Here is a 26,677-nt window from a genome sequence, read left to right as displayed (position 1 = left end):
ATGGCTATGAATGGTTCAGCTAATAATGGCTGTATAAATGGTTCAGCTAATAATGGCTGTATGAATCGTTCAGCTAATAATGGCTGTATGAATGGTTCAGCTAATAATGGCTGTATGAATGGTTCAGCTAATAATGGCTGTATGAATGGTTCAGCTAATAATGGCTGTATGAATGGTTCAGCTAATAATGGCTGTATGAATGGTTCAGCTAATAATGGCTGTATGAATGGTTCAGCTAATAATGGCTGTATGAATGGTTCAGCTAATAATGGCTGTATGAATGGTTCAGCTAATAATGGCTGTATGAATGGTTCAGCTAATAATGGCTGTATGAATGGTTCAGCTAATAATGGCTGTATGAATGGTTCAGCTAATAATGGCTCTATGAATGGTTCAGCTAATAATGGCTGTATGAATGGTTCAGCTAATAATGGCTGTATGAATGGTTCAGCTAATAATGGCTGTATGAATGGTTCAGCTAATAATGGCTGTATGAATGGTTCAGCTAATAATGGCTGTATGAATGGTTCAGCTAATAAAGGCTGTATGAATGGTTCAGCTAATAATGGCTGTATGAATGGTTCAGCTAATAATGGCTGTATAAATGATTCAGCTAATAATGGCTGTATAAATGGTTCAGCTAATAATGGCTGTATGAATGGTTCAGCTAATAATGGCTGTATGAATGGTTCAGCTAATAATGGCTGTATAAATGGTTCAGCTAATAATGGGTATGAATGGTTTGCGCACAACAGTCAAATTTATATATATATATATATATATATATATATATATATATATATATATATATATATATCTATATATATATATATATATATATATATATATATATATATATATATATATATATATATATATATATATATATATATATATATATATATAGTCATGAATGTGCAACATTAATGAACAATTGCACAACCAAACTAAGACATATGTTTAACAGCAGGTCAAAATAACTAAACTAATTTACTATGTCAGTCATTGTAAGGTTCAGGTCTCTGATGGCATCGAAACCTCTCTAAAATAGTGAAGAAATCCACAAGGGCCGTGACGAGGATTCGAACCTGCGTCCTGATGCGTCGAAAATTTCCACAACTGGAAAACATACTAAAAATTTCCACACCCGGAAAACATACGAAAATTTCCACACCTGGAAAACATACTAAAAATTTACACACCTGGAAAACATACTAAAAATTTCCACACCCGGAAAACATACGAAAATTTCCACACCTGGAAATGCCTCTTAGAAAATGACCGGACACACGGGGCTTTTGTCTAGAAAATCTTTTAACAGCTGTTTTCCGTTCAGCTGAAATATTATATAGAAAACATATTGTTCAACTTGTGTGTTCAAACACTGATGAACAGCAAATCCAGAAGTAGGCCTACACGTACGGAACACAAGAAGAAGAGAGACAGACACACAATAAGAGAGAATTATACCAAAACAGTGAGGAAATAAAGTACTCAAAAGGTGTATAAACCCCACAAAAAGAGAGGCTTATAAAAACACAAGACAGCTACATTAAAACAACACAAAAACCAAACACCCCCTCAAAAAAAAAAAAAAAAACATGAACGGGCAAACAAAAAGATAAGAAACATGTGCAAAACAGGGGGGGGGGGATAGACACAAAAAATTATGGGACAAAGGATGAGAGAGAGAGAGAGAGAGAGAGAGAGAGAGAGAGAGAGAGAGAGAGAGAGAGAGAGAGAGAGAGAGAGAGAGAGAGAGAGAGAGAGAGAGAGTGAGAGAGAGAGAGAGAGAAAGTGGGAGAGAGGGGGGAAGAAAGAAGGTGAGGGGGGAGATGGAGTTAAAGAAAATGAAGAAGGGTTAAGCCGACGGCTGGGACTGGGGTGGTGGTGGCGGGGAGGGGTGGGGGTGGTGGGAGGAAGACCCCCTTCAGCAGACTCACAATACCAGGCTGAGAACTGGAGGTCTTTGATACATTTACGAGTGCGTAGAGCGGAGGTGGAGAGGGGCCAGCTTGTCTCTGCACTCCATCCCTCACACTCAAGAACCCCTCGCTAAAAATACCCCCATAATACACACACACACTCACACAAATAAATTAAGGGGCAACTTTTTGGTCAAATAAGCATGTAAGGGACATCCAGGGACTCTCCAGGGACCTGGAGAGAGAAGTGGAGACGCAGAACTCCGCACCTGAATGAGAACACACACATATTGCATTAATCTAGTAACGTTAAGTAGCCTAGCTTCCTCCCCCCCCCCCTGCAAGCAAATCTAGGAGAATACATCTAGTTGAACACATCAACGTGTGTACACTTATACAATACTTGACTTTATCTTCACCCAGAATGAGGCAGATCATGAGGTACACCAAGAAATTCCCACGAGTGCCTGTGTTCACTGTATGCTAACATTTGAGTATTTTGTCGATTTGATACTCAAAAGGGAAGATGATACGAAAACTAACCATACAATATACAACTATGTAAAAATAAGCCGGACAGACCTTCAGTATATATCTAACTCTGATCACAACACTGCTTTATGGTAGAGAAATCATGCCTAATGAACTTACTGGAGTTCTATGATAAAATAACAAACACAAGAAAGGACAGAGAATGATGGGTAAATTGTGCATTTCTGATACAGTTCAGCATAAGCGACTATTTTTTTTTAATTTTGCCCCGAGGGGGGCGAGTTTATTGGGCAGCGCCACTCATCCTGTGAGTGGGCATTCCATCTTAGCATTATGTCATATGTCATTCCAGGTCATAGCTTTCAATCCCCTAAGTCGACTTTTGCATGTTCTTATGAGGTGGTTGAGGTCCTTTTTCTTCCCCTTGTGAGAGTCGACAATGCCACCAAGGCACCGGTAGTGGTCAACCCATTCAAGTGTTTCACCATAAATTTGTGGTTCATTTCTTCCCGCTTGTGATGAGAGTATGCTTTTGTCTTGTTTGTGGAGAGAGTGAAACTGAGCTCAATACATTTCCTTCCAAGGAGTTCAATAGACTGTTTACTTTTTCCAGGGTTGGGGCTTGTATTAGGACATCATCTGCATATCCCACTTGTTGTGTTCCTTCCGGAAAACCAATATTTGCAATGGCGTTCATAAGTACATTGAATAGTGTGGGGCTTTAGACTCCTCCTTAGAGGGTCCCGAGTTCCATATTCATTGTTCTGGAGACTGCTCCATTGAAGCAAACCTTGGCTTTCCTCCCTGTGAGGTAGTCTTCAATCCATTACATGACTCTCCCCTTGACACCCATGCATGCAATCTTGTAATCCCCAGCGCTTTGTCGAAGGCTCCTTTTATTTCAACAAATACAGAATACTTTGCTGTGTCATTAGCCAAGGAATTAATTATACAATTTGTTGTGCTTCATCCTTTAACAAATCCATTGACCCCCTTCCCTAGCCTGTCTATTTTGTGCAACAGTCGGTTTAGGATGATCCTTTCAAGCATCTTGCAAGTGTATGACACGAGACTGATAGGTCTGTAATTACCAGGGTCATTGGGCTTCGGTATGGGAACGATTATTGTGTTTCCATTGTGTGGGCAACACTCCACTTTGGAATGACTTGTTAAACAGGTGGAGTACTGGATTCCCAGACACTTCACACAGTGCATTGAGTATGTCGTAGGTGACGCCATCCTCACCAGGTGCAGTACTTTTACCCTTTTTCATAGCCCCCCTTACTTCCTGGGCTATGATTGGTTGCCTATTACTCGTCATCATTAGACTGTGCTGTTGTCATTGTAATTTCTCTATCATTATGTCGGAGGAGCTGTTCCTTGCTTATTTCTGCAGGGAGGGAGGAGGATGCTGCACTTGTGTATTAGTTCCTCAGCCTTACCCTGAGGGTCTCTGCGAGCCGCAGGCCGGGCTCTACTTCCCTTAGTTATCTGAATTTTTGCCCACACTTGTCTTGCAGATGTTTCTCTTCCACTTCAGTGGAATGACTATGATTAAACAGACTACGGAAACATGCAAGTTATAGATTAATACATACCCCTAGATACTTAATAAAGGAATTATTGGAGAATGAATAAAAGAACAAAGATTAGTTCCTTATTATTTATTTAGTAGCATGTAATAGAATACAGCCTAGCTGACATTCAGCAAGGCAATTAGAGATCACATTACTGAACAAGGGGATATTCTCATAGTCCCTTGGGACACCACCAGTGAATACACTAGTCAGTTGTTCAAGAACCTGCCTAAAAATTATATGTTCCTTAAAACTGCATTAACAAATTAAAATTACCAACACACATCGCCCGAAGCCTGAGTATACCGTTCATCCCCAGCACAGTCAACCAACAAGCTTCTAGGCTGACAACAGTCCTCTTGTTTTCATGGCGTGAAAGTGAAATCATTTTGACACCTAACCCACAAACATAACAATGAAACCCGATATATGTACAGTAGATATGGAAGCTGATCAGAATTGCATTTCACCTTTGTTAATTTGCACATTAATGACACTTCGAACACTTTATATAGGGCATACGTAAATCGGTGTATCTATGTATTTACGTATGTAGGTTAGCTTAGCATTTTAAAAGTACCGAATCACCTTCTGTGGTTGATTGTTCAACAAATCCCTAAACTATATGTTTAACTGATCTCTAACCCTGTCTATGGAGGACAGAAGAAAATGTATATATGCTGGTTAGCATTGTAAATGTGTGGCCACGTTTGTGGTAGAAAATAGTAATAATAACAAAAAAATGAAACCCGACAACGTTTAGGACCGTCCTGGACAATTTACGAGGCGATACTGGTTCAAGACAGACAGAAATGTCTTTGGTTCTTCATTTTCAGATGTGTGGGGTTGGATTCCAGCTCTTCAGCCACGTAATTGTGACTCATCGTCTGGAAATCATTTTCATTTCCCTATTTGGGAGGTTTTCCAAACGCACATAAATTATCCTTCTGGTGTTATCTTGTTGATGTGACAATTAATCTGAACGTTTCAGTCGCGCATTTGACATCTCAAAAACTGTCTTAATTGGATAGGTAATGCTGGTATGATAGGTGCAGAGCCCCTATGTTCATATTGTTCACGTTTTGTTCATTGTTTTTCCACTTTCTTGTTCATCTCACAACAAATAGCCAAAGTTACAGCATGGCGGGACCTAATCAGGCGGCAGGAGGACCTGAATAGGCTGTAGGAGAAGTCATATTAATGGCTTCTGGAATTCACATGCAAAGTTACAAGAATGAGAAGAATGCAGTGGGCCACAATCTTTCAGATCAGCCTCTTGTGGGGATCAGTGTCAAAGGCCTTACTCAGGTCAAGATAGATAACATCCTAATTGGTATTGCTGTCGACTGCCTTTAATACGCTTGTGTAGAACACAAGGTTTAAGAGACAAGATGGCCTCCGGAAGAAAACATGGAGAGTTTTTCACAGGCCATATGAATTATTATTTCTTATTGAATTCGCTATTATATCCTCAAGGAACGTTTCCACTATTGTAATTAGGCTAATAGGACGCTATGCAAAAATGAATATCTGTTCCCCTTCTTGAGTATCGGGACCATGATTCTTATTCAAGAGTTCCTCTCTGTACTCCTTCAAGATGCTGGTGCATATCTAGGCTTGGTCATTTATTCATTTTCAATTTAACGATTCGTTTAATTATATTAAGTTGAACTGCATGTTGCATAGATAATTGTCGACACAAACCGAGAGGTCACGACCTCTCCGTAGGATGCAGTCGCACCTCCACAGATCTCCAGTATCAGCTCTTGATACTGGTAATGGCTCCAAAGGGCCACCACTTACGGGCTATTCATGCCCGTGCCACCTTTTGGGTGGCTTAATCTTCATCAATCAATCAATCATGACACAAACCCTGTCTTTTGTTCCTACCTTGCACAAGATTCTTCACTGTGAAGAGGCGCAAGTATTTTTCACTTCACAGGCCGTAGGACGTGTTAGATGAGCACACAAATACCTACTCACGCATCCAGGGCAGAGCATTCTTGTGGTCTGCCACCCTCCCCAGGGGTAAGGGCCAGGTGAACACCACACTAGCGTTAGGGCGTGCGTGCGTGTGCGTGGGTGCGTGTGTGTGTGTGTGTGCGTGTGTGTGTGTGTGTGTGTGTGAGTGAGTGAGTGAGTGAGTGAGTGAGTGAGTGAGTGAGTGAGTGAGTGAGTGAGTGAGTGAATGAGAGAGAGAGAGAGAGAGAGAGAGAGAGAGAGAGAGAGAGAGAGAGAGAGAGAGAGAGAGAGAGAGAGAGAGAGAGAGTGAGAGTGAGAGCGATAGCCTAGCTATCGATCATTTAATGCAATTTTATCATATTTACTTTTGAGAGTAACTAATGAATTAGCTTCCCCAAATGTAGTTCATCTGCATTTCCAGTTTCCAATGACAACTCAACGTACTGATATTTCTCAGTCTTAACGTTGCCTATTTGTCCAATTTATCTTTAACTTCCTTTAACAATATGTTTTTTCTGCTTTTGTACTTGCTTAAATGTGCTTACAGGGTTAGGCGTCAGCTCCCAATCTCCGCCATCAGGGATATTAGTAGTCTAATGCAAGATGTTTTTCTTATTTTTAACATTCAGAGAGACTGGGAATCAGGGTAGAGAGGAGGGCTGAAATGAGTGAGAGGGGAGAAAGGTGGAATAGGAATGAGAGGTGAGATAGGGGAAGGAAGTGAGAGAGAAGGGAAGGAGGAGAGGAGAAGAGAGAGAGAGACCTGGGTACAGCAGGATACACAATGTAGTTTGTATCGTAATTCAATAACCTCATTTCTAAACTGGTATCTTCCCGGGTCTCCTCGTTCAGTTTCCTCGCTCGCACACTAAACAAAATATCCCGACCCCTTTTACCAATGCCTTTCATTACTTTTTTACACACTATTATCTTGCCCAGTTCAACCATTTAGTACAGCTCTCTCAGACTGTCTTCAAAACTGTCGATTTTTTGTACCATGTTAGTGGGATATTCCTGGACTATCTCAGGTACATGTTTGTCTTGCAAGAGATAAGAGCTCTACGCAGATACATACATAAATACACATACATCATACATACACATATATACGGGGCCTCGCGGCTGAGTGGACAGCGCTCTGGGGTCGTAGTCCAAAGGGCCCGGGTTCGATTCCCGGCAAAGGCAGAAACAAATGCAGTTTCTCTCACCCCAGGTGTTTCTGTTCACCTAGCAGTAAATAGGTACCTGGAAGTTAGACAGCTGCTACGGGCTACTTTCTGGTAATGTGTGTATTCACCTAGTTGTGCTTGCGGGGGTTGAGCTCTGGCTCTTTTGTCCCGCCTCTCAACCGTCAATCAACTGGTGTACAGATTCCTGAGCCTACTGGGCTCTATCATATCTACACTTGAAACTGTGTATGGAATCAGCCTCCACCACATCACTCACCAATGCATTCCACCTGTTAACTACTCTGACACTGAAAAAGTCCTTTCTGACGTCTCTGTGGCTCATTTGGGCACTCAGTCAAGACCTGTGTCTAGGGATGACGACGTTTCGGTCCATCCTGAACCATTCTCAAGTCGATTGTGTGTGTGTGATAAGACAATCGACTTGAGAATGGTCCAGGACGGACCGAAACGTCGTCGTCCCCCTTCACCTTCTAATGTGTGGTCTGGTCAACATACTTCAGCCACGTTATTGTGACTCCTCGCCTCACCATCATATACTGCATCACAATCAGCAGACGCCACCACTACTACAGACCACCAGTCCTCTGCATCACTACCACTTCCGAAGTGGCCCGTTCTCTCTGCGACTCCATAAAAACTGCAACTTTTGTCCCCTATCAAGAACGCACAAATCCAAGCAACAGATCTTATCAATCGGCGCCGATGCATCGAAAACTTCAATATTATGGTTCTTTAATTTATTTTAACGGACTGGTCGATTCTGTTAAAAATGCAACGTATTAAGTCCTGTTAGAACTGTTAACTGTTAACAAGAATTAGAACTGTTAACACACACACACACTTCCATGTTCCTCACACTCACTCCCCACTTTCTCCGCTTCCTCTCACACTCCTCTCCACATAGGCAATGTGCTCAAAACTCGGACTGGCTTCAGTAGAAGCCTCCAGATGTTCTGTGGGTTCAGTTGAATCCTAGGTTGTATAACTTACAACATGTCATGGTACAGGAGTAAGATGCGCGATTGGGAGTACTTTGATTGGTGGTTCTAATCCCCTCATTGCTAAAAATGATTTTCATCTGACACTACTGTGGGCGTCGTCAATAAACTCCCACCCACCTCTGGCTCTCTACGCATGCCACAAGTTACCAAGGCAAGAGGCCTCTAAATCCCTTGGTATAATTTATCTGAAGACTATCACCTCACCTTGTAGATGATGACAACCGCATCAATGGTACAAGGCTCGTATATCTGGCTTCCATTCTGGCATGTGTGTGTGGGGGGTGATAACATTAATAACAGCACACAAGAGCCCCAAGCCCCACATGTGCCGTGCTCCATTGATCTCCCACAATATTACGTCACGGCAAACCTGGATAAACATTACACCTGGATTTATGACGGCGGGTGAGAGAGGATGGCAAAGCCAAACATTCAAAACTATAAATTGATAGGAAGGGGGATGGGGAGTTGTGAAAAAGACTGCTACAATAACTCTACTTAGGCCAACACATTCTGGAGTGTGTTGGCCTAAGGAAGGATAGGAAGGATAAGAGGATAGGAAAGGGGGATGGAGAGTTCTGGAAGAGACTGCTACAAAACTCTACGTAGGCCAACACATTCTGAACAGGAATATATTTATCGTGAATATATATATTCATGATAAAAATACATTCACGAGACTGAATCATATGATGATTCAGTCTCCAAATAAAACAAATTTTGTGTCTTTCTTGTTTTATTTTTTGAGGCACTTGAATTTAAAAATACATAATAATTATATAGGAGTGGTTTAAATTAAAATGGTAAGGGTGATTATTTATAAATAATAATTTATAAATTGGAACTTAATTTAAAATATCTGAGAGAGAAGTTAACTTACTTGAGATGTCTTAGTGTGAATGTTATTCGTCTGCACAAGTGAGCAGAATGTAATGTTCAAAACAACTATGGGTTTGTGAACTGCAGTAGAGTGATTTAAGAATTGTTTTGTCATTGCTTGTGAACTACCTCGCAGGGTGGTAATGTGTACTGTTGAATCACCAGCCGCGAGTTCGAGTCACCCCCATTGCCTTAAAATTATTTTAATTCATATATCATGCCATTGTGATACATATATATATATATATATATATATATATATATATATATATATATATATATATATATATATATATATATATATATATATATATATATATATATGACAATGTCAGACCACAGAGGAAAATGAAACAGGAATTTCCTTAAGTACTTTCGTATATTAAATACATCTTCAGAAGGTAAGGATACCTTCTGAAGATGTATTTAATATACGAAAGTACTTAAGGAAATTCCTGTTTCATTTTCCTCCGTGGTCTGACATTGTCACATTCTTAATCACGTGTTTATTTTCGTGATACACACACACACACACACACACACACATATATATATATATATATATATATATATATATATATATATATATATATATATATATATATATATATATATACATATATATATAATTTATTTTTTAGTACATTATGGTAGCAGTCTTTCCTGTAGGTATATATTATTGAATGTGACAGAAAGAGTGAGATCAATGATTCTAGTACGACTCTTCTTTATTTTCCTTACATTTTTCTTCACTTGAGAAGGAAGTTGAAAAATTAGCTCTCCAGAGTCCATTTTTAGAGTTTTATGTGGCTAGAGTTGCGTTTCGGTAAGTCTTCTTAACACTGAGTAGGAATGATTACGTAAGTAGGGCACTTCCTGCATTATTGATGAAGATTAAGCCACCCAAGAGGTGGCACGGGCATGAATAACCCGTAAATTTCTAAGTGTTTGTTGTTGTTTTAGATTTAGCTACTCAGAACGAAATATCCATGTAGCACGGGCTATGGTGAGCCCGTAAAAAAAGTGTCTTGCTGCATTATATATACCAGAGCATGAGCCAAATGTCACGAGGTGAAGGTAAAGCACCTTACTTATAGGTCCATCGTATCTTGTCATTCTCCTATTTGTATCAGGGCTGGTGCAGTATACTGCCCCGCTCCTGTGCCAAATAAGTTACGGGATCACCATAGCCCGTGCTACTTGGAACTTTTTGTTCCAAGTAGCGAATCTTAAACAACGACAACAGCAGTATACCGTGCCGTAGCTCAGTCGATTAAGGCAGCGTCTGGGATGATCTCGGATGTAGGTTCGAATCCTCATCACGGCCCTTGTGGATTTGTTCAGTACACCATGTGTTCCGTCGTGTTCTGGAAGTTGGCAGAGTGAAATTCGGTGTTAGTTGGCTATTGATATGTTCCTTGTTTTGCTTTATTTATAATGCCTCGCTGATGACCAGTCTTCTGCTGTCGCCGCATCTGTCGATTATTTTGGTGATGTTTGTAAGTATATCTGGTAATTATTTGCAGTACAATACATAGTACTAATCGCAGGGGCACCTGAAATTATTCCACGGATGCCTTGGGGGGTCCACGGACGCCTTGGGGGTCCACCGACGCCTTGGGGGGTCCACGGACGCCTTGGGGGGTCCACAGACGCCTTGGGGGGTCCACGGACGCCTTAGGGGCCCACAGACGCCTTGGTGGTCCACGGACGCCTTGGGGGTCCACCGACGCCTTGGGGGGTCCACGGACGCCTTGGGGGGTCCACAGACGCCTTGGGGGTCCACGGACGTCTTGGTGGTCCACGGACGCCTTGGGGGTCCACGGACGCCTTGAGGACCCACGGACCCCATACTTGGAAGCATTGTAGCTGAAATCTATGGCTGCCACTCCACAATAACAAATGAATCTACACCCCTATCTTACCTACCAAGGATGATACACAGAAAAACGTTAATATTACAGTGCTTAATTCTTTACTAATACGTCGTATTTTTAACGGAATAAATGAGAGGATTGGTTGCTCAGAGAGGCATTAAGTGAGGACAAGGCTCAAAGACCAGGGGCCAGATTCACGAAGCAGTTACGCAAGCACTTACGAACCTGTCCATCTTTTCTCAATCTTTGGCGGCTTTGTTTACAATTATTAAACAGTTAATGAGCTCCGAAGCACCAGGAGGCTGTTTATAACAATAACAACAGTTGATTGGCAAGTTTTCATGCTTGTAAACTGTTTAATAAACGTAACCAAAGGTGCAAGCGATGAGTCACAATAACGTGGCTGAAGTATGTTGACCAGACCACACACTAGAAGTTGAAGGGACGACGACGTTTCGGTCCGTCCTGGACCATTCTCAAGTCTATTGTGGATCGACTTGAGAATGGTCCAGGACGGATCGAAACGTAGTCGTCCCTTCAACTTCTAGTGTGTGTGGTCTGGTTAACCAAAGGTGTCAAAGATTGAGGAAAGATTTACACATTCGTAAGTGCTTGCGTAACTGCTTCGAGAATCTGGCCCCCAGGTTCGTAAGTGCTTGCGTAACTGTTTCGTGAATCTGGCCCCAGGGCGTGCAGCCCGTGATGCCGTTTTCTAACATTGAAAAGCGTCTAATACTGTGTGTTAGAGAGAAGAATAGAGAGGACAAGAGTGTTACCTTGACAAGAGATGCGCTCTGCTCTCAACTCTTCAGTACCTAAAAAGAAAAACAATGTAATTAGTTCCTTAATTTCGAGAAGTAAAACTATAACAGGTCAAACGAAGAGGAAGGGTTCATAAGTAGGGCACTTAATGTATGTAATGGTTCGTAAGTAGGGCACTTAATGAATGTAAGGGCTCGTAGGTAAGACACTTAACATATGTAAGGGCTCGTAGGTAGGACATTTAACACATGTAAGGGCCCGTAGGTAGGACACTTAACACATGTAAGGGCTCGTAGGTAAGACACTTAACACATGTAAGGGCCCGTAGGTAGGACACTTAACACATGTATGGGCTCGTGGGTAGGACACTTAACACATGTAAGGGCCCGTAGGTAGGACACTTAACACATGTATGGGCTCGTGGGTAGGACACTTAACACATGTATGGGCTCGTGGGTAGGACACTTAACACATGTAAGGGCTCGTAGGTAGGACACTTAACACATGTAAGGGCTCGTGGGTAGGACACTTAACACATGTAAGGGCTCGTAGGTAGGACACTTAACACATGTAAGGGCTCGTAGGTAGGACACTTAACACATGTAAGGGCTCGTAGGTAGGACACTTAACACATGTATGGGCTCGTGGGTAGGACACTTAACACATGTAAGGGCTCGTAGGTAGGACATTTAACACATGTATGGGCTCGTAGGTAGGACACTTAACACATGTAAGGGCTCGTAGGTAGGACACTTAACACATGTAAGGGCTCGTAGGTAGGACATTTAACACATGTATGGGCTCGTAGGTAGGACACTTAACACATGTATGGGCTCGTGGGTAGGACACTTAACACATGTAAGGGCTCGTAGGTAGGACATTTAACACATGTATGGGCTCGTAGGTAGGACACTTAACACATGTAAGGGCTCGTAGGTAGGACACTTAACACATGTAAGGGCTCGTAGGTAGGACACTTAACACATGTAAGGGCTCGTAGGTAGGACACTTAACACATGTAAGGGCTCGTAGGTAGGACACTTAACACATGTAAGGGCTCGTAGGTAGGACATTTAACACATGTAAGGGCCCGTAGGTAAGACACTTAACACATATATGGGCTCGTGGGTAGGATACTTAACACATGTATGGGCTCGTAGGAACATTCCCTCTCAATTTCTTCTCCCATCCAAGATTGAGATGTCTAGTTTCCTTAACCTGTCCTCAATGCTCATTTAATCCTCTCAGTTCTGGCACTAATCTTCTTGATTAGTGTCTAATCTTCCTAATCTAATCTTGCTGCAAACCTTTGTACTCTTTCCCCTTTTTTTTAATGCTTCACAAAGTGCGGACTCCAGGCCGGTGCTACGTATTCCAGTACTGGTCTTAAAAGAACGCCATGCAGATTGCTTTTGAAAGAGCCCTGGTTTAGGTATTTAAGTAAAATTCTAATATTTATCTGTGTCCCATATGCCGCCGATGTTACCCTGTTTGTGTGTGTGCCTCTGGAGGTTGAGCTAGAATTGGATTATGTATGTGTGTGTAAGAGTGGATTAAACAGGGAGACGTCAGGTGGTACCCCTTATTATATATATATATATATATATATATATATATATATATATATATATATATATATATATATATATATATATATATATATGATCCGCAGGAGCTCCGTATTGCAGTCGCTCTCCGCCTAGCTGCCCCTATCCACACTGTTCACAGGTGTATTTGCGGCGAGGCAGATGCTGACGAATATGGATTGCATGGCCTGCACTGTGGAAAATCGGGTGGTTGGCACACTAGACACGACGAAGTCAACGACATCATTAAAAGAAGCCTTGCCTCTGCTCAGTGTCCAGCGGAGAGAGAGCCCCGCAACCTACTGAACCGTGACTCTGTTAGCTTTGCCGGCCGACCAGACGGAATCACACTGCGTCCGTGGAAGGGTGGCAGGCAGTTAGCATGGGACTATACTTGCGTATCCACCCTGGCAACGACATACATCACCCTCTCTGCCGGCACGGCGGGAGCCGCAGCGACACACAGAGAAAAACAAAAGTCAGTCAAGTACAGGCAATTAGATCAAAGGTACAATTTCGTTCCAATAGGGTCTGAGACCCTAGGCCCATGGGGTGAGAGTGCAAGAAGGTTTCTTAAGGATCTTGGTTCCAAGCTCATTGACACCACAAGAGACCCTAGAGCAGCAAGTTTTCTCTTTCAGCGCCTCAGTGTCGCGATCCAGAGGGGAAATGCCCGCTGCATCCTCGGTTCCTGCCCGGCGTCGGAGGAGTTCGAGGAAATCTACAGCCTCTAGGAAGCGAACTTTTTCTTGTGTCCTCTTAATGTTTATTTTTTGTATAAAATCAGATATGTAACTGTATAACCTTGCATAATAAAGTGTACATCATAATAAATAAAAAAAAAAAAAAAAGGGGGTGGTAGGAGAAGTGAACACTCTTTCGTATTCAGAGTTAAATGTCAAGTTTTTCCCTGAGTGCTCTGTGTTCCCTTCTCTGAGGCTGTGGGTCCCTATAAATGCACCAGTGGTGGTACCCCCCTATATATATATATATATATATATATATATATATATATATATATATATATATATATATATATATATATATATATATATATATATATATAGCAGAAATGTTGCGAGCGACGTCAACACCAGTTCTATGTTGTGAGAAGAAACCCGTGTTGAACATGACGCCTTAGGGACATAGTCGATTTTTTTGTTCGAGTCATTTATTTGTACCAAAATATGAAGTTTCGTTTACAATAAAACAAACAAAATAACAAATTATAGTCCTTTCTATAATATGGTTAGTAAGATGAGTTTGTATATTATAAGTATCCTCACCTAGTTGTGCCTGCATGGGTGAGCTTCGGCTCTTGGGTACCGCCTCTCGACCGATAATCGAAAAGTGTATAGGATTCATCTACGGCCTTTGACATATCCACTTTAATCTGTGAATAGAGTCTGCCTCCCTCCGGTCAGAGGGAGCCGGTCGGCCGAGCGGACAGCACACTGGATTTGTGATCCTGTGGTCCCGGGTTCGATCCCGGGCGCCGGCGAGAAACAATGGGCAGTTTCTTTCACCCTATGCCCCTGTTACCTAGCAGTAAAATAGATACCTTGGTGTTAGTCAGCTATCACGGGCTGCTTCCTGGGGGTGGAAGCCTGGTCGAGGACCGGGCTGCGGGGACACTAAAAAAGCCCTGAAATCATCTCAAGATAACCTCAAGATAACCACCACTTCACATCTTAACGCTTACAAAATTTCTCACAATACTACCACTGATCAAATTCTTCCTGTTGCGTCTGAGACATTTGTGTCTCTTCAGAGAGCAAAGTATCCGACTGTTTAAGCTCCTTAGACCTAACAGAATCTAACAGTTCAGCCAAATACTTCGTTAAAACACCTGTAACTCTATGAGGGACGATACCAATACCAGAGACCATTGGGCGCATGGCAATGTTAGGGTTTGTTGGTTTTTGGGTACACTATCTGATAGCAATTATATTTATTCACGATGTAACCCCAAATACCGTAGGTAAGACCAGTTACCTCATTTGTATCACGAGGGATACAAGTTCACATCTCGACATGCGAGGAAAGCTTCACAGAGGAAGATATATTCCCAGCCATATTGTATATATACATATAGCTAGAGAAATACAACAGCGAACTGAAATCACTGTTAGAAAAAGCCCTTAACCTTTCTCTCATGTTATGAAGATGAGATAACCCGTTGAGCGATACAGAATGAAGGAGAGACATATATATTTATCTGAGAAGAACAAAGACCTCGGATTTGACTTAATCCCAATTAAAATACAAGAGACAAACATTTGCAGAATAACATCAGCGGTATATGCCCAACTAACCAAAGTCCATATAGTCATCAGGTATTTGGACAAAAGAACCTTCCGGGTTCAATATACAACAACTGTGAGACCCACCCTCAAGTATGCAGCCCCGGCTTGGAACGAAGATGAGAAAATATATAAAAGCAAGAAAAGTAAACAAAACCCATTAATGAGTAGTGGGGCTGAGCTACCAGGAAAGACTGAGGGAAACAGAAAAAGAGGAACAGGGTGAAAATTCAAGACTTCAAGAGGAATTGCTAAAGTTTACAAAGGTATGTGATTGAAAGTTAGAAACAACAGAACCTAAAGATGAGAGGCATGTGAGGAAGAACCTCGTCAGTGTTAGGGTTGTTAATGAGCGACTTGGGGTAGTTAAAGAAGTGATTCAAGTTAACACAATACTCATTATATATAAATATGATCAAGAAAACAAAGAGTAAGACAAAATGTCCAACTGGAGGAGAGACTTGGAGGTGACGGCTGGACTTGTAAACACACACACACACACACACACACGCACACACACGCACACACACACACACACACACACACACACACACACACACACACACACACACACACACACACACACAGCCATGTACAGAGCCCCAGCCATTATTATAAATATAACTGCGGGTGACCTGCCAGCTCGGCCCACCTGTGTCTGGTCGCTCGTCACGCTACCACCTGTCTGCCTTCTTGTCTCCCGCCCCCCTCCTGCCCTCCCTACCTCCCTGCTGCCCTCCCTCCCTACCTCCCTGCTGCCCTCCCTCCCTACCTTCCTGCTGCCCTCCCTCCCTACCTTCCTGCTGCCCTCCCTACCTCCCTCCCTGCTGCCCTCCCTACCTCCCTCCCTGCTGCCCTCCCTACCTCCCTCCCTGCTGCCCTCCCTACCTCCCTGCTGCCCTCCTGCCCTCCCTCCCTGCTGCCCTCCCTACCTCCCTGCTGCCCTCCTGCCCTCCCTCCCTGCTGCCCTCCCTACCTCCCTGCTGCCCTCCCTCCCTCCCTGCTGCCCTCCCTACCTCCCTCCCTGCTGCCCTCCCTACCTCCCTGCTGCCCTCCTGCCCTCCCTCCCTGCTGCCCTCCCTACCTCCCTGCTGCCCTCCTGCCCTCCCTCCCTGCTGCCCTCCCTACCTCCCTGCTGCCCTCCCTACCTCCCTGCTGCCCTCCCTCCCTGCTGCCCTCCCTCCCTACCTCCCTGCTGCCCTCCCTCCCTCCCTGCTGCCCTCCCTACCTCCCTCCCTGCTGCCCTCCCTACCTCCCTGCTGCCCTCCTGCCCTCCCTCCCTCCCTCCCTCCCTACATTACCGGCGAGGTAGCATTCGCCAGTGCGAGGTTCAGCGTGACACAGTATACAATGAAACTCAGTGCTCAATGTGAAAACTCAGTGCTCAGTGAAACAATGAGTGTTCAGTGATCTGTGCTCACTGAGCATCAGTGCTCAGATCTGACCTTGTGCGTTTGGTATCCACTTGTCAACTCTTTCTTGTCACAGCGTTTGGTTGTTACGGAGGAACACCGAGCTTCTGTATAAGAGACCGGGTTGACCCGGGCACCGCCGGATAAGCAGATCGAGGGGAATGGGAACTATGAGGAGAAAGCGCCAAGCCATTACGACCCTATAGCCTATCGAGTAATAATATAATATTAAACCATTGTGTTGCATAACAATGTAATATGAGGTTATGAATTATTGATTTCACGAGTGACTTATAGCATTGAATTGATGTTGTCTTGAATAGGCTGGCGTTATGTATCATATACTATGTATCATATGTATCATATATTATGTATCACATACATTAAGCTTTCTATGCTTCTAACAATTTTCTTAGTATCAGGAAAAAAACTTGACTTAGTATCAGTATTAAGAATAACATTCAAGTTACTAACAAAATTGTGGTAAAGAAACTCTAGTAATTATTGAAAGATATATTGTGTACACAGTTTTGTTCGTGTGTGTATGTGTGTATGTGTGTGTGTGGGGGGGGGGGGGCCAGGGGGCTGCCACTAATGATGTGTTTTCTCTGGTGTCAGAGAAGGGTGCCAGGGGGGGGGCTATTTGGAACCCTATTTACTAGTTAATTTATCATATTTACCGCCGTGAATCACCTTAACCATTGTCTAATCAGGATGTATCAACACTTGCTAAATCTCTATGATTCAGATATACTCCGTATTTGGGTTCCGCGACCCCATAGAAAATATTTTGCCGCCCGCTTGTGGGTCCCTACCCGCTTGTGGGGTCCCTACCCGCTTGTGAGTCCCTACCCGCTTGTGGGGTCCCTACTTGCTTGTGGGTCCCTACCCTCTTGTGGGTCCCTACCCGCTTGTGGGTCCCTACCCGCTTGTGGGTCCCTACCCGCTTGTGGGTCTGATCGCACCAGTTGGGCAACTACGAGTAGATTGCCCACAGTTCAGCTGTTTTCCCACTCCGTAAAGAATACAACTGTTCTATTTAACCGGAAACACGCATGCCTAAATAACCCCTTAACCTATGACCATAGAAAACATCCTACCTGGAACATACCTGGAGAGGATTTCACGAGTTGTTCTTCCCGAGCCCGGCCTGAGGCCAGACTTTACATCAATAGCACACTAGACACAGCCACACTCCTGGGCCTACCACCCTATTAGAACTGACAATTACTCCAAGTTGAGTGCCTACTCAATCGCTATAGGTGACGCCAGGCATGGCTCCCTCCACCCTACTCTCACCCTGGAGGGATAAGGGTGGAGACAGTACCAACCAATCGCATGAAACAGTAGCAGCTTAACACTGTAAACAAAGAATACTTACAGCTGAGAATGGGAGGCAGACAGTGGAAGCAGACAGTGAGGGCAGACAGTGTAAACACTGTAATCAGACAGCAGCCAAACCAGTAAGGCACAGGAGCAACTGCCGAAGGACTACTTGAAGCGGACAAACACAGGCTCTTGTTAGACAGATAAACAGAATGACAGACATGAGCAGACAGGTAAATATACAAAACGACAGAGAAGGGGGGAAGGGGGGATGAGGGGGAGGGGGGGGGGCAGGCACCCACGGGGTAGCTGAGTAGGAGAGATAGTGAGAGATGGTGATAAGGAGGCTACCACTTCTCCAAGTGGTGTTCTCAGCTCTTCCAGGGAGCATGAGAACACCATCAACAGGAAACGAAACCAATCTCATGTTGTAATATTCCGCGTGTTCTCAAGCAGGCAACGCACGCACAACAGGACACAACGCACGCACAACAGGACACAACGCACGCACAACAGGACGACACACAACAACTTTTCGCGAGCATGCGCACACGCACGCACGCACGCACTCACTCACACACACACACACACACACACACACACACACACACACACACACACACACGTCATTGCTGTAAACAAGTGATGGCTCGTAAGGCGGGATCCAAGAGTCAATGCTCGATCCTGCAGACACACATAGGTGAGTACAAACAGGTGAGTACACACACAGAGACAGACAGGGAGCCAGACAGCTTGGTGAGCCTCACAGGGGAGGCATCACCAAGGTGAGATAACCTATCAGATTGTCTTATCAAAACTTCCCTCGGTTTGGCATTTTTGTCGCGTTCAGAGTACTTCCACAGGTCCCACAGCCACTCTGAGGTACTCCCACAGTACCCACAGCCACTCTGAGGTACTCCCACAGCTCCCACAGCCACTCTGAGGTACTCCCACAGTACCCACAGCCACTCTGAGGTACTCCCATAGTACCCGCAGCCACTCTGAGGTACTCCCATAGTACCCACAGCCATTCTGAGGTACTTCCACAGCTCCCACAGCCACTCTGAGGTACTCCCATAGTACCCACAGCCATTCTGAGGTACTTCCACAGCTCCCACAGCCACTCAGAGGTACTCCCATAGTACCCACAGCCACTCTGAGGTACTCCCATAGTACCCACAGCCACTCTGAGGTGCTCCCACAGCACCCACAGCCACTCTGAGGTACTCCCATAGTACCCACAGCCACTCTGAAGTACTCCCATAGTACCCACAGCTACTCTGAAGTACTCCCACAGCCACTCTGAGGTACTCCCACAGTACCCACAGCCACTCTTGAGGTACTCCCATAGTACCCACAGCCACTCTGAGGTACTCCCATAGTACCCACAGCCACTCTGAGGTACTCCCATAGTACCCACAGCCACTCTGAGGTACTCCCATAGTACCCACAGCCACTCTGAGGTACTCCCACAGTACCCGCAGCCACTCTGAGGTACTCCCATAGTACCCACAGCCACTCTGAGGTACTCCCATAGTACCCACAGCCACTCTGAGGTACTCCCACAGTACCCACAGCCACTCTGAGGTACTCCCATAGTACCCACAGCCACTCTGAGGTACTCCCATAGTACCCACAGCCACTCTGAGGTACTCCCATAGTACCCACAGCCACTCTGAGGTACTCCCACAGTACCCACAGCCACTCTGAGGTACTCCCATAGTACCCACAGCCACTCTGAGGTACTCCCATAGTACCCACAGCCACTCTGAGGTACTCCCACAGTACCCACAGCCACTCTGAGGTACTCCCATAGTACCCACAGCCACTCTGAGGTACTCCTATAGTACCCACAGCCACTCTGAAGTACTCCCATAGTACCCACAGCTACTCTGAGGTACTCCCATAGTACCCACAGTCACTCTGAGGTACTCCCATAGTACCCACAGCCACTCTGAGGTACTCCCACAGTACCCACAGCCACTCTGAGATACTCCCATAGTACCCACAGCCACTCTGAGGTACTCCCATAGTACCCACAGCCACCCTGAGGTACTCCCATAGTACCCACAGCCACCCTGAGGTACTCCCATAGTACCGCCACTCTCCCACAGTTTTGACAAGTCTGTATTTATAGACATTACCAAAGCCGACACTATAGAACTTGTACTGTTAATATTCTTATGACCAATGCCCGGTAATGCTGTTCAGGGTTTAATCAATCAGTTTCCTACGTAGAAGATAACTTTATGATTGTTTATGCATGTCTGATAACTAGTTATATATATTAAAAAATGATATCATCATCTGTACAATCCTCTGAAACAAACTATCATCATGAATTCTTGTGTTTCGTATATATATATATATATATATATATATATATATATATATATATATATATATATATATATATATATATATATATATATATGAGCAAAGCTTGAATGGTTTCCTAATATCAGATATTATTATAACTATGACCCATTAGAGGATTTGAACTCAGGAGCCATGATCACCGGAACCATGACTACGATATTAGCGATCGTCTGTAAGTGTTGGTTGGTCATGGAACTTATCTGAACAAAGTCGCCCCCCCTTCCCTCCTTTTGTTCCAAAGAATTTGTTCCTACTGAAATTTGAAGTGAAGAATAATATCACGTCGCTAGACGATGTCTGTAATCACCGTCGTGAGAGTGAAAGCGCCAAGCCATTACGACTATGTAGCACTTGGAAGGGGGTCAGGATAAGGACTAGGGATGGGACGAGGGAAAGGAATGGTGTTAAATTATGCTAATTATTGTGTGTATTATATCATTAAAGTTGCTCAACTGACATAATATTGAACATTTGACTTGCACCATCCATCAGACTTACTGATAATGTTGCCTGTTGATGCCTGTTGATGATGATGCTCCCTGTTGATGAGAACTAGTAATCCCTTCTTTACAAGAGAACAAGTAATCCCTTCTTTACAAGAGAACAAGTAATCCCTTCTTTACAAGAGAACAAGTAATCCCTTCTTTACAAGAGAACAAGTAATCCCTTCTTTACAGGAGAACAAGTAATCCCTTCTTTACAAGAGAACAAGTAATCCCTTCTTTACAAGAGAACAAGTAATCCCTTCTTTACAAGAGAACAAGTAATCCCTTCTTTACAAGAGAACAAGTAATCCCTTCTTTACAAGAGAACAAGTAATCCCTTCTTTACAAGAGAACAAGTAATCCCTACTTAACAAGAGAACTAAGTAACTCGTACTTGAGTAATTACTTAAGGTATACCCACTAATATGCTCTTGCAGGTCGAGCTTCAGCTCCCGAACCAAAACATCCAATCATGCAATGGCTCTTGTTCCAGAACAACGTAATCCCGTCCGTTTCCCCAAGAATGAACCACCGTGCAGTTCCTCTTCAGAGGAACTGCACGGTGGTTCTGAACCTTTTGCGTGCAACCTCAAAGAACCTTTTGCGTGCAACTGAAACTTTTGCGTGCGACCTCAGCGACTCACTCTGCCCTGGACAAGACCTCAGCATCCACTTATGCAGACGACGAGTCAAAATAACATGGCTGAAAATAAGATGACCAGAAGACGAGGAGACGAGGACGTTTCGCTCCGCCAAGGACCCACAATCGACTTGATAACGGTGCAGAACGGACCGAAACGTCCCCTCATCATCTTGTGGTGTGTGTGTGGTTTGGTCACCCACTTACTGACGTGCTGTGGGGGAGATGGAAGGGGTGTTTGCTGGTCAAGGCGCCACTGGGGATATTTTTTTTTTCCGTGAATTCAAGATGATGCTGGAACAAGAGCGGCAGTGATAGTCGGCCCCTGGGGATGGCTCCAATGACACCCTCTTCTCTGTGGCGTTGAACACCAAACTACATGTGGTCTATGTTTGCCGGTGGGAGGGGGGGGGGCGTTCGGAGGAGGTGGTGAGGGGAGAGAGGGAGGAAGGCAGAGAGAGAGAGAGAGAGAGAGAGAGAGAGAGAGAGAGAGAGAGAGAGAGAGAGAGAGAGAGAGAGAGAGAGAGAGAGAGAGAGTCGGAGGTTGCGGGGATCAAACTAAAATAGTTTTCGTATATATTAGAAGCTTTGAGATGAAGTTGTACAGCAAGTTTTTTTTTTTTTTACAAGCCGGGGTGGGGGGGAGGGGGGGGGGAGGAAGGGAATGAGGGTGAAGGTCACAGCTTGGGAAAGTAGAGGAGGGAGAGATAATGAGGTGGAGAAGAAAGAAGATGCAATAGAGAAGGATGGAAGAAGCAGAAAGTAGGAAGGTGACGATAATGATGCTTAAATGTTATGGAGGTAGATGTTTTAAAAGAACTAGGTGCTAGGGTGCTGGAGGCAGCAAGGGAGGAAGTGGAGGAGAGAGTGATGGAGGGAGAGAGGGGGAAATAGTCAGTACGATTACCTTTTTTTTGGGGGGGAAGCTGTTGGCGGTTATCTTGAGGTTATCTTGAGATGATTTCGGGGCTTTTTAGTGTCCCTGCGGGCCCGGTCCTCGACCAGGCCTCCACCCCCAGGAAGCAGCCCGTGACAGCTGACTAACACCCAGGTACCTATTTTACTGCTAAGTACAGGCGGTAGGGAAGAGAGAGAGAGAACAATTAGCACGGTACAAGTACAAGCGGTAGGGAAAGGTGTGTATTTCGTCACTGAATTATGTATTGTAGGGCGTAGTGTGTCTATAGAACAGTGCCAGCAGCTGTTGGGATGGGGCGTCTCATCATGTAATAAGTCTTTTTTTAGCATTGGGTCTTCTAACATTTGGACCATGTTCCACACCCTGATGGCTTGCTGTTGTGGTCTGATGTTTAGCGGTTGTATGACCACGAGTTCATGGACCTGCTGGATTGTCTGGCCATAAGGTGGACGGTGTTTTACAGATCTTCTTAGCATCTTACTTTGGCACTGCTTGTAGTTTTGACCTGCTGGTTTTGTTTGAGGCATTTAGTCGTACTGGGGGATATTTGAGATTCATTGTAGAAGTACTTTCAGTGTTAAGGCTACGGAATGTTCTCAGTTTTTCTAAGGCTATTTGCTTTGTTTATTCTCTCCTTTACGTGGATTCCGAGTCCCAGTATTCTGCCTACATCCGTATGTTGGATATCACGGTTGTCAAGGATAAAGAGTCTGGATTTATTTTTTGTGCAAAATGTATTATTTAGAACTCTTCCATTGTTTTTCAAAGTTGTGAATTCAACTGTTGCCTTGATTTTCTTGGCCAATAACGAGTTTGATGAGATATTTGAGTTACATCGTCGTGGTGTATAATATTCTGAATGTTAGAGAGGAGGCAGGTCAATGTCCAAATCACCGGGATGCCCCTTGCACTACCAGTTTGTAACTGACATCCAACAAACAGTCCAGCTGGGATATCCCAGTAGTGGTAAAAATAGCTGAATAAAAATAGCCATGCTCAACGCTGCAACATCAGATAAGGAGAAAGCCTGCCTCAGAGCACTCTGTGCCCCCCAATGCAAGGGACTTTCTTTTCACATCCCCGATGTCTACAACAGGCAATATCACTACGGGGTCACCATAGCCCGTGCTACTTGGAACTTTGTTCCAGGTAGCGAATCTTAAACAACAACAACAACATACACCAGCCATACGTCTAGACACAGAAATCACAATTGCGTGATGCATCAAATGAACAAATCCACAAGGGCCGTGACGAGGATTCGAACCAAACTCGAGCGATTAAGGCAGCGGCTGGGATTCTCTCGGACGCAGGTTCGAATCCTCGTCACGGCCCTTGTGGATTTGTTCAGGCATACGTCTAAATCCTGAGACCCCTCTCTGTAGCAGTTGTCCTCTTTTTGGTGATCTTATTCCCTCTGAATGCAAATGCATTTGTAACAGGGTAATAGCAGACCAATATAGACTGCATGGGTTGCACTGTAACAGTGCCAAGGGCTGGCATGCAAGGCACAGTGAAGTTAATGACATCATCAAGAGGAGCCTCGCCACAGCTCAGTGCCAGCAGGGAGTACCTCGCATCCTACCGGGACAAAACATGGACAAACCCGCACTTCGCCCTGATGGCGTCACAATATACCCCTGAAAGAGGGTATACCTTCTTTCATGGGTATACACAGCTGCTGGATACACATGAAAGAGGGTATACCTTCTTTCATGGGTATACACAGCTGCTGGATACACATGAAAGAGGGTATACCTTCTTTCATGGGTATAAACAGCTGCTGGATACACATGTGTATCCACTCTCGTTGGCACCTATGGACACCTCGGTGGTGACCAAGCATGTGGTGCAGCCAACCACAGGGAAACAACAAAATCCAACAAGTACAGGCAACTGGACAGTCAATACATCTTTGTTCTCATAGCATCTGAGACGCTCAGCCCCTGGGGAAGGAGTGCATTGAGGTTTCTCAAAGAATTGGGTTCCCGGCTCGTTGTCACCACCAAATTAGACCCCAAGAGCTGCCAGGTTTCGGTTTCAGCGCCTCAGTGTGGCGATCCAGAGGGGGAATGTCTGCTGTGTCCTCGGTTCCTGTCTTGAAGCAGAGGAGATCCAACTTTTAATCATTCATTGTATTCACAAATGTATAACTTGCAACCTTTAAATATCTAATTAACCAAAGCAAAACACAAAAGGAGGAGGGAAGGACAAAAGAATATGAAAACTGCAATGCAAGGGGACCCCAAAATCCCCTCCAATGCAGGTGAGGAGTCAGAATAACGTGGCTGAAGTATGTTAACCAAACCACACACTAGAAAGTGAAGGGACGACGACCTTTCGGTCCGTCCTGGACCATTCTCAAGTCGAATGTGACATTCGACTTGAGAATGGTCCAGGACGGACCGAAACGTCGTCGTCCCTTCACTTTCTAGTGTTTGGTTTGGTCAACAATCTGATAGTTACATTCTTATACTATGTTACATTATTACACTATGGCCGGATGCGAAAAGCGATTTTGTTCATCAGTAAAGATGATGGAAAGGTGCACGCGAAGGAGAAATGTTGGTAATGTGAAGTATAGAGTAATGATAGAAGGAGCATTGTCTACTTTGCTGACAAGATGTGTGTTTGGTAGCTAAGTTAAGTTTGGTCTCGTTTGCCAAGGTTCTTTTGTTTGGATATGAGGTGGAATAGAGAAGATGGAGAGGTGCAGGTGAAGGGAAAAGTTTCGGAAATGTGGAATATACATTAGGAAGGAAGGAGAGAGAGAGAGAGAGAGAGAGAGAGAGAGAGAGAGAGAGAGAGAGAGAGAGAGAGAGAGAGAGAGAGAGAGAGAGAGAGAGAGAGAGAGAGAGAGAGAGAGAGAGAGAGGACAAGGTCGCCAAGGGAAGGGGCAAGGGAGGGGGGGGGGGGTAAGGGTAAATGGAGATGACACCCCCCCCCCCTCCTCCCACTAGCCACCACACTCCCTACCCTCTACCCCCTTCCCTACCACACACACACACACACACACACACACACACACACACACGCACACACACACACGCACGCACGCAAAAGCACCGTTGCTGTTGAGTGTGACTATCCATTTATAAACCCCGTCTCTCACACTCAAGCCGCTGCTCTAGCAAGCATCATCATATTTTTACAAACTTACATACACAAAAATAAGCAATTTCGCTCGATATTTGTTTTAAATTCAGTTTGCAAAAATTAATAATCACGCCACAAATGCAAACGTGTATACTTACATACTCATACACATACTTACACACTCACACACATACACACACTCATACACATACACACAAGACAGGGTACAAGAGCTTAAGCTCGATCCTGCAGGAAGGGCAACACTTGAAGAGAGAGGCTGACTCGTGAAGACCTGGGGCCAGATTCACGAAGCCGTTACGCAAGTACTTACGAACGTGTACATCTTTCCTCAATCTTTGACAGCTTTGTTTACATTTAATAAACAGTTTACAAGCATGAAAACTTGCCAATCAACTGTTGTTATCGTTATCAACAGCCTCCTGGTGCTTCGGAGCTCATTAACTGTTTATTAATTGTAAACACAGCCGCCAAAGATTGAGAAAAGATATACATGTTCGTAAGTGCTTGCGTAACTGCTTCGTGAATCTAGCCCCAGGTTCGTAAGTGCTTGCGTAACTGATTCGTGAATCTAGCCCCTGGTTCCACCAACGTTATCTATACATCTTCCCCACAATCAAGGCGGCTATCTTTATCTTTCTTAAAGCTGACGAGCTCCGAAACGTCACAACACAAGGTCGCTATTGTTATCAAGGTCACTATTGCTATCAAGGTCACTATTGTTATCACGGTCACTATTGTTATCACGTTCACTATTGTTATCATGGTCACTATTGTTATCAACCACCTCGTAGTAGTACTTCGGAACTGTTTAATAAATGTAAACAAAGCCGCCATAATTGAGGAAA

At 44.3% G+C, this 26,677-nt stretch overlaps 1 protein-coding gene across 1 annotated transcript; it reads left to right on the top strand.

The window, feature by feature from the left end:
• LOC138358811 (uncharacterized) lies at positions 1-21,771 on the top strand. Its single transcript, XM_069316987.1, has 3 exons — positions 1-731; positions 20,784-20,843; positions 21,594-21,771. The coding sequence occupies exons 1-3, from the start codon at positions 1-3 to the stop codon at positions 21,769-21,771; spliced, it is 969 nt and encodes a 322-aa protein (XP_069173088.1).
• Positions 21,772-26,677: the final 4,906 nt, after the last annotated feature.

This window comes from Procambarus clarkii, chromosome 86 (assembly GCF_040958095.1).
Source record: "Procambarus clarkii isolate CNS0578487 chromosome 86, FALCON_Pclarkii_2.0, whole genome shotgun sequence".
Taxonomy (NCBI): Eukaryota; Metazoa; Arthropoda; class Malacostraca; order Decapoda; family Cambaridae; genus Procambarus; species Procambarus clarkii.
This window is presented reverse-complemented; position numbering and strand designations above follow the sequence as displayed.

What these genes read in the sequence shown, in the direction of transcription:
- LOC138358811 (XM_069316987.1), top strand. Translation starts at nt 1, where the DNA reads ATGGCTATGAATGGTTCAGCTAATAATGGCTGTATAAATGGTTCAGCT. An exon ending in AATGGTTCAGCTAATAATGG is followed by an intron (nt 732 to 20,783) that starts GTATGAATGGTT and finishes ATGACCCATTAG; the next exon opens with AGGATTTGAACTCAGGAGCC. An exon ending in TACGATATTAGCGATCGTCT is followed by an intron (nt 20,844 to 21,593) that starts GTAAGTGTTGGT and finishes ATGCTCTTGCAG; the next exon opens with GTCGAGCTTCAGCTCCCGAA.